Genomic DNA, 15,535 nt, shown 5'->3' with positions numbered 1-15,535 from the left:
CAGGGAAGATTTATTTTAATTCAAAAAACGGTACTGAACCTTGACCATGCATCTTATAAGTTGATACTGGAAATTGAAAAGGAGCAGCGATGAGATAGCATATGCCTGGAAGCTGCTGCAGGTGGTTGGTCAAGAAAGGTCTCTCCTAGGACTTGCTAAAGCTCAGAGCTGAACAACAAGGAGAAGCTGGCCATGGGAAAGATCATGTTACCTTGCATGGTAATTGGGATGCTTTACATTTTCAAAGGTGCTTATTTTTAGTGACTTCCAACAATATTAAGGATCTGTAAATGCAACACATTTGTATAAGAGTAGCTACCAGTGAATGCTTTTGTTTATGTGTTATTTTGTGGTAAAAATCTTTACCTATTAATTTGTTTAATAATTTAGATTTTATATCTAGGTTTCCTAGGATCAGCACTGTGATACTTGTAAGTAATATAAATCAGACTGATTGCTCTGGCATTGTTTTGTGGACTTATGACAATGACTCTTATTTTGTGGGACCTTTTATTTTCCATGTGAATACTTTTTCTTATGGCATATGTATTCTTAGGGTTTGTTTTTTTTTTAATGTACATTCACTTTTGAATGTTTCAGGCGGCAGCAGCAACAACAGCAGCAGCAGCAGCAGCAACAGGATCCACTAGGACAGCTCTCACATCCGTGTGAGAGGCCCACCACAAGTTCAGAAGCACTGGGTAGTGATCCAGGTATGCCTCTCTGACCATGCTCTGACACAGGCTCTGTGTGATTAGGGCTTCACAGGGTTTTTTCTCCCCTATTTAATTATGCTGAAACTGTTGTATGAATTTTTTTTTAAGATTTTATTTATTTATTCATGAGAGACAGAGAGAGAGAGAGAGACAGAGAGAAGCAGAGACATAGGCAGAGGGAGAAGCAGGCTCCATGCAGGGAGCCCGATGTGGGACTCGATCCTGGGTCTCCAGGATCATGCCCCGGGCTGAAGGCGGTGCTAAACCACTGAGCCACCGGGGCTGCCCTTCTGGATGAATTTGTAATCTACTCAATTTCCTTAGACTAAGAAGCAGGCAGACTAGAGCAATCAGTGCATGTGTTGCTTTAAAATTATAGACAACACTTGCAACTTCAAAATAATCAATAAATTCTTCAAAAATTTCTCAGAGATAATGGATAGTAATAGGTGGAAGATGAATACATTTTACCACCTGGAAAACTAGAGCACCCATGTGTAGCCTAAATAATAGGAAATCTAAAATTATTTATCAGGCCTTGGTTTAATAGGTCTTAAACTTTGGCCAATTATTGGCAGTACAAGTTGAGTAACAAAACAACTGTATATGACAAAGGCCTTAAAAGCAGACCACGTAAAGAACTCTCAAAACTGAAATAAGAAAACTCAAATGGGGTGAAGGATTTGAACAGATACTTCATCAAACATGTGGTTGACAAATAAGCACATGAAAATGTGATCAGTATTAATAATCAGGGAAATGCAAATTAAAACCACAATGAGATACTATTACACACCTTATTATAAGAATGGCTTAATAAAAAAAAACTGACAGTACCAAATGCTGGCTAAGATCAAAGCAACTAGACACCCATACGTTGTTAATAGGAATATAAAATGGTACGGCAACTTGGAAAACAGTTTAGTATTTTCTTATAAACCTAAATGTAGGGGATCCCTGGGTGGCACAGCGGTTTAGCGCCTGCCTTTGGCCCAGGGCGCGATCCTGGAGACCCGGGATCGAGTCCCACGTCGGGCTCCCAGTGCATGGAGCTTGCTTCTCCCTCTGCCTATGTCTGCCTCTTTCTCTCTCTCTCTCTGTGTATGACTATCATAAATAAATTTAAAAAATTTAAAAAAATAAATAAATAAATAAACCTAAATGTACACTTCACCATGTGATTTAGTGGCCCCACTCCTAGGTGTGTAACCAAGAAAAAAGAAGCGTGAGTTCACAGAAAAATATGTATGTGAATACTTATAGCAGCTTCATTTATAATTGTCAAAAACTAGAAGCTACCCAACTGTTGTCCTTCGGTGGTGGATGGGTGCACAAACTGTGGTTCTTAAAAGCAATGGACTACTATTTAACAATAAGAATAAACCGGTGCTGTTTCCTATTGTTCCTGCTGTTTTTAGCTAATAACTCTGGACATTTATATCAAACAAACATAAGAAAAATCTGAAAGGTGGGGCACCTGGGTGGTTCAGTCACATAAGTATCTGCCTTCAGCTCAGGTCATGATCCCGGGGTCCTGGGATAGAGCCTGGCATGGGCGGGGTGGGGGGCGGGGGTGTCCCTGCTCAGCGGGGAGTCTGCTTCTCCTCTGTCTGCTGCTCCCCCTGCTTGTACTCTCTCACTCTTTCTGTCAAATAAATAAAATCTTTTAAAAAAATCTGAAAGGTAGAAGACAGACTTTAGGAAGCTCAGGACCAGAGGAATGACATATTGATGTGTAGCCTGGATTTTCTTTTTTGCCTCACATATCCTAGACTTGGTGCTGAAGAAGCCACAGCAGAGACAAAGTAAAGCCTGCTCTATGTCGTCAAAAGGAACTACCTAGCAACTAAAAACTTCTAGATAATAAATATCCTGTTCTATCCAAGCAGAATGATTAGGTAAATAAACTGGCCTTTATGTCACCCCCTCCATTGGCACAGGCCAAGTCGGAGGAGTGTAGCCTGGTATCCCACCTGGCAGGAATGAGGTGTATCTCCTGCTTCCCCAGCCAGCAAGATGTCAGAGAAAGCCAAGTGGGGAGCTGAGATTTTCATTCCCTCCAGGAGGGAGGGCCCTTTCCCATAGTGTCTGTAGTCATAGGGAGCCTAGACTTCCACCCAGCACTGTATTATGAAGGCATCTCTCTAGCTTCCTACCTGAGTGGTTTGAAAAGAGGCCCACTGGAGAATCAGGAGTTACTGATTTGAGGCTGTAACAAGGCCACAGCCAGAGTGTCAGTAAGAGGTGGTAAGGAGGCATTCCTACCCCTTGCAGGCAGGGAGATGTCAGTGGAGGACAGTGGAGACCCTGAACTCCCACGTGTGCCCAGCAGTAATGATCATACACTCTCCCCTTCTCCTGGCCACAGCAGGGCAGCACCCCCTTCCCCCACTGGTGCTGTGTCAAAAGAGGCTTACTAACAGAGAAGATTAAGTAGGACTTACAGTCTTATAACATGCAACACTGCAGATGTTCAGGACTTGATCAGAAGCATCATTCTACTAAAAGCCAGGAAAAATTCAAATTGATTGAGAAAAGACAGTTCATAGGTTACCATCACCAAATGACACTGATGTCAGCATTAATCTCATGAGGATTTTTTTTCTTTTATTATTATTATTTTTTTTAATAATTTATTTTTTACTGATGTTCAATTTGCCAACATACAGAATAACACCCAGTGCTCATCAAGTGCCCCCCTCAGTGCCCGCCACCCAGTCACCCCCACCCCCTGCCCTCCCCTTCCACCACCCCTAGTTCGTTTCCCCAGAGTTAGGAGTAGTTATGTTCTGTCTCCCCTCATGAGGATTTTTAAAGTAGCCATCATGAAAATGCTACAATGAGCAATTAGAAACATGCTGAAAACAAATGAAAAAATAGAAAGCTTCAAGAGAGAAATAGAAGATAAAAGAACTAAGTGGTAATTTTAGAAGTGAAGAATAACAATACCTAAAATTTGAAAATGCAGTGGATGGGTCCAACTAGTGAATGGAAGGACAGAGAAGAGAATCTGTGAACTTTAAGGCAGTACAATGGAAATTATCCATTCTGAGCAACAGAGAGAATTAGACTGGAAAAAATTAACAAAGTCTTGACACCTCTGGGACCATAGTAGAAGATCAAATGTGCCATGGAAATCCCAATAGATGAGAAGGAGGGTGGGGCCGAAAAAATATCTGAAGATAAAATGGCTGAAAATCCCCAGCTTTGACAAAAGATCTAAAACTACAGGGCAGCCTGGGTGGCTCAGAGGTTTAGTGCCAACTTTGGCTCAGGGTGAGATCCTGGAGAACAGGGATCGAGTCCCATGTCGGGCTCCCTGCATGGAGCCTGCTTCCCCCTCTGCCTATGTCTCTACCTCTCTCTCTCTCTCTCTCTCTCTCTGTGTGTGTGTGTGTTTCTCATGAATAAATAAAAAATCTTTAAAAAAATCTAAAACTACAGAATTGGGGCACCTGAACATATGAGTATGAGCAAACAATAGATATCCCTCTCCTTTTGAGTTTTCTAAATTACATTTGATGATTGAAGCAAGAATTTGAATATTGATTTAGTTTTTAGTATATATGTAGAAAGTAAGGCAATTACATTATAAATTAGAGGGACATAAAGGGAGGTGAATTTTCTACTTTTCATTTTGACTGTTAGAGCCACTGTGGGAAACCGGTTGTCAGTTTCTTTAAAAACTGAACCAGTACTAAGCATACAACCCAGCAGTTACACTCCTGGACATTTACCCCAGAGAAATGAAAACTTACCTGTCTATGCAAAAACCTGGACACAAATGTTCAGAGCAGCTTTCTTTCTCATAATCAAAACCTGGAAACAACCAAATGTCCTACAGGAAAGTAAACAGTTAAACAAACAGTAGTATGTCTGTGGAATATTACTCAGGACTAGGGAAACCCCAGCTATTGATACATGCAATTCCACTGAGTCTCAAAGGCATTATGCTGAGTGCAGGAAAGATATGTAACATTTTTCTAAAAATGACAAATTTGTAGAGATGGAGAACAAATTAGTGGCTGCCTGCAGTTCAGGAAGGTGGGGGCAGAGAAGTGGGTATGAATCAAAAGGGACAACAGGAGAGAGACCTTTGTGGATCTTGACCAGCTCTCTGTCCTGATTGTGGTGCTAGTGGTTATATGAATCTGCACATATGATGAAATAGCCTAACACTACACCCAACTTTGTACCAGTGTCAGTATCCAAGTTTGGGTTTCAGCTGCAGTTTCCTAGGATTTAACTGTTGGGTGAAATTGAGCTGAAGTGTAGATAGTTCAGTAAACTGTCTTTGCAACTTGCTACAAATTATTTCAAAACAAAATTTAACTAACAAATTACAAATATATACACAACTAAGTTAAGTCTTTGAGCCTAATGCACTGGTTTTGAAATCTAGGATAAATGTTTGTGGGGGACTGACCACAAAGGGGCAGCATGTGTGAATCATTGAGAGCAGGGCACAGCTCTGTGTCTGGGTGGTGGTGATGGTTGTACAGTGCCATGTGTTTGTCGAGACTTCTAAAACTGTCAGAGTGCATATTGCTTTATGTAGATATTAAAAATCAAAAAAGGAATCTGTAGTAATCAAACAGATATATTTTCTAAGAGCTTACCTTTTGATGACTGAGAATTTTCCAAAAAATAGCTAAGAGATATACTTGGTTTTTTTTTCCCCCAACAGGAGATGTTATGAGTGAAGAAGACATGCTTCAGGCAGCCGTGACCATGTCTTTAGAAACTGTTAGAAATAATTTCAAAACAGAAGGGAAAAATTAATACCTTTTACAAATCATTTAGATGTTCTTACTTTCCAGCATTATTATCTGTGTGGTTATAGCACAGAGGGTCCATTTTAGTCATGTGTCAAACAATGTTCAACAGAGGAGATTAGACGTTTAGGTGGTTTGCAACAAAAAGAATGGAAAAATGCATCAGCTGTAGGACTAAATAGTGATCCTCCAAACACTAGCCAAAGAGGCATTTAGAGATTAAAGAAGTTTAAAATAGTTTTCTAAATGTTCCTTTTTCTTTTTGAGTGTGCAATATCTAACATGTCTAAAATTAGGGCATTTTTCATGGATCTTTTTGCAGACCAACTAATTAGCTCTTGCCACAGAACTTTTTCCATACATGTTCTTCTCCTCGTTTCTGTTCAGGTCATTTGACTCACTTTCCATCATCTCATAGTTGCTTCTCTTATTAACCAAGTTAACCTTTTAGGACAGCGTCTCTTCTCTGTGTTGATATGATTCCAGAAGGATTCGCTGCTTTCGCTCCAATTATTTAGCGAGCCCTTGAATGTTTTCTCATGTTATTTCCCCAATCACAATGTCTTTGCTACTTTGTTTCCTTGCTTTTCTATAGCTCTTTTGAAAGATGGTAATCTTTCTTGAGGTTTGCTTTTTAAGCCCTCTAATATAAGATCATTAGTTCGTGATTCTGGTGCATTCCTAAACTCTGAAATCAACTCTGCACAAGTATTTGAGAATAAATGAGAATTTTTTTGATGTGTGAGCACATCCTTTTCCAGATGCTTTACAAATGTCTTCTCAATTATGTTAGACAGTCACAGCTCCACTGGGACCTTTTCTTCTGCACCTTGATATTTCCTTTTCTCCAGTTGAGAAAAATAGGAGAAGCACAGTATGCAAGTAAGTTTCCTTCTGTTTAAGACTTAACAAATAATACCCACCATGAATGTATGAGAGGCAAAATTTGGCTTTCAATTTAATGGCAGTGTCATTTTATTCTCTCTTGTGACTGGAGCTCTCTTTACGGCGGAGCCACAGAACATAGATGTCTGCCTCTGCTGCACATCCTGTAGTAGGTATAGCTTGCCAGAGATGATGATCTGGAACATGAAAATAATCTAACAAAAATACATTTACATTTATACTATGATTTGACCCTCGTATCATGTTTAAGTAGCTTAAGAATTACAGAAGTCACACAGTACTTAATGGGTCTGTAAATAAGAGTTTAGTTTTGATACACATTCTTTAATTGGGATGCACAGAGTTTTTTGCTGGGTCAATACAGTGGTATGGTTTTGGTGAAAATTAACTATGTATGTCTCTCTGAAATGGACATTTCGGGTTCTGTCACTTATTCCCCCATTCTCCATCCCCTTTGAAGCCCTTTGGGATGTTGAATTGTTCATAAGCTAAAAGAGGAAATTTCAGCCGACAACATAGAATAAGAAAGTATATGTTGCCATGACTAGTGTATGGCTGTACACATTTTATCAGGGAAATTTTTTTGACCTAGGACTTATTACTGAATTTAAAAGAGATGAAAAAATGCCTTTTATGATTATGAAATAGCTTTTTTTGGGGGGGGGACAGATAGAGACAGATTTTTTTTAGTCATTATTTTGTGCCAAAATACAGTTTTCTGAAGTTTCCTGTGCAAAAGTAGACCATTTTACTTTAAAATCTAAAGTTTTCTTTTGAGAATTGAAAGTATTTCGGAAGAGTTATAAAACTTTAGAATTGCAAGGGATGTTGGAGTATAGTACTGCTCCCTCAAGATTTATAAACCAAAATACTTTAAGGTTGAACATTTGTGTAATTATCCCCAATATGCTTATCCTATTTTCCATGGATATTATTGGCTTTTACCTTATCTCATTGAAACATTGCATTAAACTTTTCATACACTTGAATGGATGAGCTACCTAATATAAAAATGAGAAATATGCTTTTGAACTCTTAACCTCAGAGTTTATAAAGTTCTTATATTACAGCCTTTATTAAAGCACTTAAGGAAATATGGCATGTTGGCCTTCATTTAGGCTGTTTTTGTTTTTAACAGCAGAGCTGAGCACACACTGGATACATTTGAATGTGTTTATTTACTTCCTTATGAATGTTGCATTTGGCAGGAAGATCCAGAATGACTAAGGAACTGCCAACTTGTTTGGATTGGCTTAAACTTAATTTAGACTCCATTCCTTAATTGGCCAGTATGAAGAGATGCCAATGCTCATAACTACAGTATCAGAAAACTTAGTGTGGTTCACACATCAGGAACTTTTTTTTACTGTAAACAACCTCAAGAAAGTCCGAAACAATTAAATTCACAATAACTGTCCTGCTAAAAGCTCTATATTAAGATTTCCATTCTGTTTTACCAATTGGGAACATCTTGATGTTTAATATTTAAACTATTGGTATCATTTTTCTAATGTATAAATTGCGTTACCAGGATAAAATATGTACAGTGGTGATGCTAGTGTTTAAAGTTTTGGAAACACTGCTTTCATATTTTGAGATGTCATGGATATAGTAAGTTATATTTTAAAAATTCACAGTAGTTAAATTCACAGTTAACCTGATCAATTAACATTTTTATAGTAATTAACATACAAATATTTCAGTAATGTAAATTGTTCAAAAAGATGCTGCAGGTTATATTTTAAAATCTTGGTCAAATAATTTACAATTCACAGAAAATTTAAGGAGGTGCTTTTTTTCTTTAAAACTTGATTTTTCTTAATTAAGACTTTATTCATGCCAAAGTTAATAAGGAAAAAAGCTCAACACTGGTTGGAGATCATTATAGGTAAAACTACCAATAGTCTGGGTTTTTCCATTTAATATTAAGTTGAATAAAGTAAATTTTATTCCATTCAGAGCCTAAATCACATATTTAATGTCTGCATGTTTGATATTCTTTTTAAATAGTATCATACTAGTGCCAAGATTTATTAAATGTCTTAAATTGGCCCATTGGGCCCATGCAAATTCAAATTTTGAGTCAGTACATAAGCAAAATACAGTAATAGAAATTAAAATATCTCCAGTTGAAATAAATCTCTATGTTTTTAAATTCTCAAGATTCAGTAATGAATTTTGATGACTTCTATTAAAAACTTTATTTGCAACTGGAGAGCCCAATGACCTCTACTCTGAAAGTAAATAGTTTGTTGTATCTGGGCACTAACAAGTATGGAGATATTACATGTGTGATCTTAATTAAGAAAAACCAGATTGGATCAACTAGTCATTTCAGCAGTGTCAATAATTTTTCATATCTTAAGAGAAAAATTTTCCTTTTATCCTGGACCCTTTATGAACCAGCATCTTTTGCTAAAGAGATGAACTGGCTTGTATTTTTTAAAGTCTTCCATTAGCAAAAATATTTTGTTCCGTTTTGCTTCTATGCACGAAAATATTATTGACATCGTTAATTCTTGAATTTTGATGTTTTTTTATTTGAAGAAAATCTTTGCTATTTTTGCCCAAAGTGTCCTGGTATTTTGAGAATTAATGCTAGTTCATAATTTTTAATCTTACAGTAATTGGCATATTAACAATAGTGTGTAAGTAAATATTTTAAGACTATGGATTCATAGACAAGGAATGGGAAGCAATAGAGAAATATATATGAAAATTCCTGATTCATTTAGGAAGTACTTCACCTGTTTTTTGCATAGTTCAAGTGAAGAATGTCTCCAGGAATTAAAAAAAAATTTTTTTTAAAGAGGAAAACATACATTTGAATGTGAAAAATTATCTAATTTCTACAACACTGGACTACCAGAAAAAGAACTTTGTAAAAATTACTGTTGTGTACAAACTATTTGAAATACAAGTACAAAAAAACACCTGATAAGGTATGGTCTTTTGGCCGTGACTACAATGCACCGTGGCAATGCCATTTGCTCAGGACCCAGCACTGCAGCCCTGTGTGCACCTGCCTTGAAGTTGTGTTGCGGTTACTACACACACAGATCTTCCCGTCTGGTCCGTAGAAAAGCCAGGCTTCCAAAGCACTGTTGAACACTGAGATTCTATTGTTAAAGTGGATGTTCGATGAGTTGTATTTTAAATATCAAAGATTATTGAATAAAGATAATGTTTGCTTTTTTATTTCTGTTTTTATTTGTGTTGACAGTTAATTCCTAGCCTTGCTCCGCAAAGGATGGTCAGAAGACCAGTAGCCTCCTCCACAGCTTTTCAGAGAGGCCGAGCTTCAGGCCACACCTACGACTGGCTGGGAACCTGCGTTTTTACCAAGACCCCTAGGGAACTCACGTGCAAATTCAAGTTTAGGAGGCATTGTATGGGCTGCATGTGATTAATAAAATGGGAGGGGGGCACTGATAACTCCATTCCAGCCAGCTGCTACCCAGCGCTTCATTATGACTGGAACCTCTCCTCTTGTCTAAGATGCTAAGAAGTCCAAATTTTTACTTGAAATCTGATTTTTAAATGATTGCTCAATCGTTTTTAACCCCGAGGGCCAAACAAAGCACATTGGTAACAATTTTTTTAAGAGTGCCATTTTTTTCTTCCTCCGACTCAACACGGGAACCCAACTAGTAGTTAGAATCCTAGTTTGAGGATTCTACAGTCCTTAAACCATAATGAAGGTTTATGTATCCATTTTATCCTTATCCTTAATTAGGATTGGGCACAAAGAAAACTTTCGAGTTGATTACATGAGTCTGGCAAAACCTGCTAGCTTAAAACCTAGAAGGAGGGGCCCCTAGTTGGCTCAGTGGGTTAAGTGTCTGACTTCAATCAGGTCATGATCCCTAGGTCCTGGGATGGAGCCCCCATCGGGCTTCCTGCTCAGTGGGGAGTTTGCTTCTCCCTCTGCCTCTGACCCTCCCTCCTGTTTGTGCTCTTGCTCTCTCTCAAATGAATAAATAAAAATCTTTAATTTCAGAGCATCGGAGGTAAAGAGAAGATTCTACAAGCTTCCAGAAAGAAAAGGTCTAGAGAATAATCAGAAAAATGGAGCAAGGGAAAAGTGTTGAGTCTAAGCAAATTAAACTGATGCTTTCTTGCAAACAGAATTAGGAGCATGTTTTACAGTTCTCTTGATGAGTTTTAGAATGACTTGCAATTCTGTAGTAACAGAAAAATGTGCAAATTAAAAATATGGAATCTGCTAACCTCAGGAAGAATAGTTGAAAAATAATTGTAACTTAATACAACCACTTGGCTCAGGCAATGAACAATGCAGATGTCCTTGTATAAGGTAAACACTGATTACTGATTTACCAATAATTATATCACCATACTGGGAGCTCAAATGGAAGTGGAGACATAGGCTAATAAAAGTACAAAACTCTCCATAATAGTGGACAAGATCTAAGATTAAAGAAAAAAAAATGGCAATTTTAAGTATCATTTTAGAAATCCAGAGGGAAAGATCAGACTTTTTTTAAAAAAAGATTTTATTTATTTGACAGAGTGAGCACAAGTGGGGGAGCAGGAGACTTCCTGATATGTTTGTGCAGGATTGGTTTTTCTGTTGTTTGATAGTGAGCATCCGTGTTAGCTACAGGGATGTTTGGCAGGAAGAGGAGACATCTTTAGCCCAAACTTCAACCTGGATGTCTTTTCACTTTTTACTATAAAAAAATCTTGATTATATGCAAAAGTAAAAGACTAGTATAATGAACCTCCATGTACCCAGCTCAACAATCATCAGTTAATGGCAATTCTGGTTTCACCTGCACCCATTATTTTGAAGCACATCACAAACATCGTGTTATTAATCATAATCAATCTTTAAGTCTCTTGGGCCATAGTTCATCCCACAGGAAAAAAATATACCCCATAAGGAACTTTTAGGACATGGCTTTTTATGTTAATTAGTTAAAAAATGATGTAAAGACATGTATTTGTGTTCATTAATTGCAGTGTCTTTATGGCATGACATGAATTTATAGGATGGCGGTCCAGGAATTTACAGCTGTAGGCAATAAAAGCTTGATTCACATGAGAGCTAAACCTTTCACTGTTGTCCAGAAACCCAGTTAGATCCTAAGTTCATGTGCCTCCTCTGCTCAAAGCAGTTTCCCACTCTGCCAATTGTGTCCCATCCTTAGGACATCCCTGTCTTAGGCCCTTGGCATCAGTTGTTTCTTTCTTCCTGCCTGTTCTGCTCTTTCCCATATATCCATATATTTCACATATCTCCCTCTTCTCCCCCTTCCCCCAAGTAAGCTTTTTTTTTTTTTTTAATTTATTTATTTTTTTTTTTAAAGATTTTTTTTTTTTTTTTTTTTTTTTATTTATTCATGATAGTCACAGAGAGAGAGAGAGAGAGGCAGAGACACAGGCAGAGGGAGAAGCAGGCTCCATGCACCGGGGGCCCGATGTGGGATTCGATCCCGGGTCTCCAGGATCGCACCCTGGGCCAAAGGCAGGCGCCAAACCGCTGCACCACCCAGGGATCCCCCCAAGTAAGCTTTTGGCCCAACTCAGAGCTTAAACTCACAACCTTGAGATCAGGAGTCGCATGCTCTACTGACTGAGCCAGCCAGGCGCCCTGACATATCTAATTCTCTTAATTCCTTCAAGTATCTGTTCAAGTGTCCCCTTATCAGTGAGGCCTTCCCTGACTACCGTCTGTAACATTACAAGTGCCTCTCTTTACCCTGTGTTTTTTTCTCCAAGTAGTCATCACTACCTGTCTTATATTTATTACATTTTATGTCTCTTTCCAGTAGAACGCAAGCTCCATGAGACCAGGAACTATGTATGTTTTTTCCTTCCACTGAACCCCCAGTGCCCAGAATAGCAACAGACACATCAACTTGCAGGTCATCTGTATGCCACATTTTTGAAACTTTACAAACACTTAAGTACAACTGGGTCCCAAGCACTGCTCTAAGCACTTAAAAATATTGCCCTATTTAATCCTCCTAATGACCCTACCCAGCAGACACTGTTATTATCATTCTCCATTTTACAAAAAGAAAAACTGATGCAGAGAGGTTAAGTAACCTACCCAAGGTCATACAGCTAGTAAGACATCCAAGCAAGTCAGGTCCCAGAATCTGCACTTCTAACCCTTGGGCACTGGTGCCTTTCAAATAAAACATTTAAGAAATATTTCCAGAATGGGATGCAATTTTCTTTCTTTTCTTTTCTTTCTCTTTCTCTCTTTCTCCTTTCTTTCTTTCTTTTTCTTTTCTTTCTTTTTCTTTTCTTTTCTCTCTTCTTTCTCCTCTCCTCTCCTCTCCTCTCTCTTCTTTCTCCTCTTCTCCTCTCCTTTCTTTTTCTTTTTTTCTTAGCATTCAGATTTCCAGAGCTGCTCCTGCTAGGTGCCATCAGATTCTGAACAGTGGGGGCATTCCTGATGTTCCAGTCATGAATAGTGTCCTGTATGGTGGCCCCTCCCGTAAAGAAAATCAAAGAGAAAGAGGCCAGTATATTTATAGTGTTTTGCTTAGAAAGACTGCACACGACCTATCTACTTTTTTTTTTTTTAGAGCAAAGAACGTGGTGGTCTCTCTGGCCAGGTGATGTGCGTCTGGTACCGCGGCAGCCAGTGCCCGTCACCCACGTGACCTTCCCTCCTCTAGGGAGCAAGTCGGGCAAGGGCAGGACACTCCGCTGTGTGCACCCACTCGTGTAAGAGGACGGTGGGAGGGGCGGGCGCTTGCACACAGTGTCACCAACACTCTAGGAGAGTTTATTAGCACAGCGTTTCTTCATTCTTCACATTAAGTTGTCCTGCTGTCCCCTGATGAGGTTTGTTTGTTGTTTTTTTTTAAGGTAGTCTGTGTTTGTGTTTTAATTTCACGGGTTAAAGTCGGCTTCAGGAACAAAGCTCCCGGTGCATCCAGGAGGGCAGGGGTTCAGCTCTGGAGCTGTACAGCTCCCGGGGCGGGGCACGACGGTGCACCCCACGCAGTCCTGGCCCTCCGTGCATCCCGAGCGCCTACCGTCGCGTCGGGCACACAGCAGCCCCGGCGCCTGCAGAAGGACCCACACACGCGCGGCGACAAGGAAAACCGCGCGCGGCGCAGCGCCCCCTCCTCGCGCCCCCGCCTCGCGCCCCCGCACCGCGGCCCGGGTGGAGCGCGAGGAGCAGGGGCGGCGGGCGGGGCCCTGCGTCCCCCGGGCCCCTGAGGCCACGCCCCCGCGGGCCGAGCGGCGCTGCGCGGACGCCGACCTTGCCCGCGCCGGAGGGGGGCGCCCTAGCCGGCCGCTCGCGGTCCTCCGCGATCCCACGCTCCCTTGCGCCGCGGACACGTCCGGCAGCTCCGCAGAGCCCTTCTAGGCCAGCGCGGCGTCTCTCTATGGCCCGCCGCCGCAGTCGGGGTGGGTGTCATGGCGGCCGGCGTCGAGTTGGCAGGAGTTGCCCTCGGAACTGGGGAAAGTCGTTAAAGCAGAGGAAGTAGTGGCCCAGCCCGGACGTTGCGGGGCGGGGGGTGGTCGGAGGAATGAGCAGAGGCCTCGGGGGCCGGCCGTGGCGCTGGAGGCGGACCCCCGGTGACGTCCCGGGCCAGGCCTCTGCGTTTCTGGGCAGAATCCGGCGGTTGGTGGGAGCCGCCGCGGCGCCGGCGTCGCCTGGGAACCCTCCTTGTGTCGTCTGACCTAGCACCTTGGGCTCGGGACGGGCCCTGCGAGGCGGAGGTTCGAGGACGCTGGACGCTTCTCTCGGAGCGGACCCGGCCGTTGTCCACCCCGCGGCGATGTCGTCCTGGCTTGGGGGCCTGGGCTCCGGCCTGGGCCAGTCGCTGGGGCAAGTCGGAGGCAGCCTGGCCTCCCTCACTGGCCAGATTTCAAACTTTACGAAGGACATGCTGATGGAGGGCACGGAGGAGGTGGAAGGTAACAGCTGGAGCGACGGAGGGAGGGCTGTTTGGGGGCCCTGGGAGCGCCCGTTCGGCGCCCACGTCCAGCTCTCGGGAGTGTCACGCCTCCTTTTTTGCCTTTACGCTCCTTTTGCCTCTTTCTTAACAGACTTTCTCTGGTGAACGACCCCTGGGGTCCGGGGGACAGTTCTGCTTCTCCCGTCGAAGACTGCGGCCCCTCAGAGTGGAGTGAAAACTGCTCCGACGTCCACGCCCACCGCTTACTTTGCCTTTAATTTGGGGGCGGGTCTGATTGTCCTCCTTTCCCTTTATACTGACACAATTTAAAAAAAAAAAGTATCCGTGCGTGACACAGTTTTTTTCTTTGGAGTTTTGTAACAACTGAAGCAACTGATGAAAATCTTTTAAGACGCTCAGGTTCTTTCTGACTTGAATATGTTGTTAAACATGGCTGCGTTTTTCCTCTTAGTTACTTTACATTTTTTGCTTATTCTGATGACACAGTACAACGTTCCAGCTGGAATGTATTTTTGTGCCTAATGACCCATTCCACCTATGTTTCTCCAGTAAAACAAGGAAGATGCCCATCCTTAGCAACTCTCCTTTTTGACGTCCTTGTTTTGCTTTGCTAATGAATAGTAACCCAGAGTTACATAGTGATTGATAGTTAACGTTAATATTTTGATTTCTTGGTATTTTTTTTTCCCCGCAAGTAGTATTTAGATCTAAAGAGTACTGTATCTATTTATTTTTAAAGAGTACTTTAAATCTCAATGGAGGTCTGCCTCCAGAGAGATGATGGGCTGGTCTTTTGAATGAGAGCGTTCCTTGGAGAATTTTATTTCTTATAAGTAAATAAATTAGCATTCTGGTTTAATTTCTTTATCCTGATATAATTGAAACTTCATGTTTATTGGGTGGAAATAAAGATGGTTTGAGAAAAAGTCTATTCAGAATTTGTCTTTTTAAAAAGGAGGAGCTTTGGAGAGCTGCTGAAATCCATTTTACTACTTGGAGTACACCTTGGGTGGGAAGGGCAACAGGTGGGACAGGTTGGGGATGAGACTGAATGGGATTCTCCCTGTGTTGGGGAGGAGGGTCATGTGACCTTTAAATTTAAAACAGAAAAGGGCTGGATGGCATGGGAGATGACTAGTCTCTTCCCGGATCCTGGTTAGGGGAAAACAGCTGGATACTCCTAGAAAATGTGCATCCCCCCCCCCCCCCCCCCGCCCCATCTGACTGT

At 41.2% G+C, this 15,535-nt stretch overlaps 2 protein-coding genes across 15 annotated transcripts in view; both read left to right on the top strand.

The window, feature by feature from the left end:
- ATXN3 (ataxin 3) overlaps nucleotides 1–9,992 on the top strand; it is a 35,817-nt gene extending 25,825 nt beyond the window's left edge. For 5 of the 12 annotated variants that reach the window (XM_077908523.1, XM_077908518.1, XM_077908517.1 and 2 more), the window contains 2 exons: nucleotides 601–713; nucleotides 5,404–9,595. In XM_077908523.1, coding sequence (XP_077764649.1) covers nucleotides 601–713; nucleotides 5,404–5,498 — 208 coding nt within the window. In that variant the 3' untranslated portion in view covers nucleotides 5,499–9,595. Of the gene's footprint in view, nucleotides 1–403; nucleotides 432–600; nucleotides 720–2,488; nucleotides 2,615–5,403; nucleotides 9,596–9,620 lie in introns of those variants that run through there. The other 7 variants (XM_077908524.1, XM_077908522.1, XR_013385802.1 and 4 more) reach the window with 6 other exon arrangements.
- A 3,734-nt stretch (nucleotides 9,993–13,726) lies between these two features.
- Nucleotides 13,727–15,535, top strand: part of TRIP11 (thyroid hormone receptor interactor 11) — a 66,413-nt gene continuing 64,604 nt past the window's right edge. For 2 of the 3 annotated variants that reach the window (XM_077908514.1, XM_077908513.1), the window contains exon 1: nucleotides 13,734–14,305. In XM_077908514.1, coding sequence (XP_077764640.1) covers nucleotides 14,167–14,305 — 139 coding nt within the window. In that variant the 5' untranslated portion in view covers nucleotides 13,734–14,166. Of the gene's footprint in view, nucleotides 14,306–15,535 lie in introns of all 3 variants that reach the window. The other variant, XM_077908515.1, reaches the window with a different exon arrangement.

This window comes from Canis aureus, chromosome 9 (assembly GCF_053574225.1).
Source record: "Canis aureus isolate CA01 chromosome 9, VMU_Caureus_v.1.0, whole genome shotgun sequence".
Taxonomy (NCBI): Eukaryota; Metazoa; Chordata; class Mammalia; order Carnivora; family Canidae; genus Canis; species Canis aureus.
Note: the sequence above shows the minus strand (reverse complement) of the source record. Positions and strands in the feature narration are given on the sequence as shown.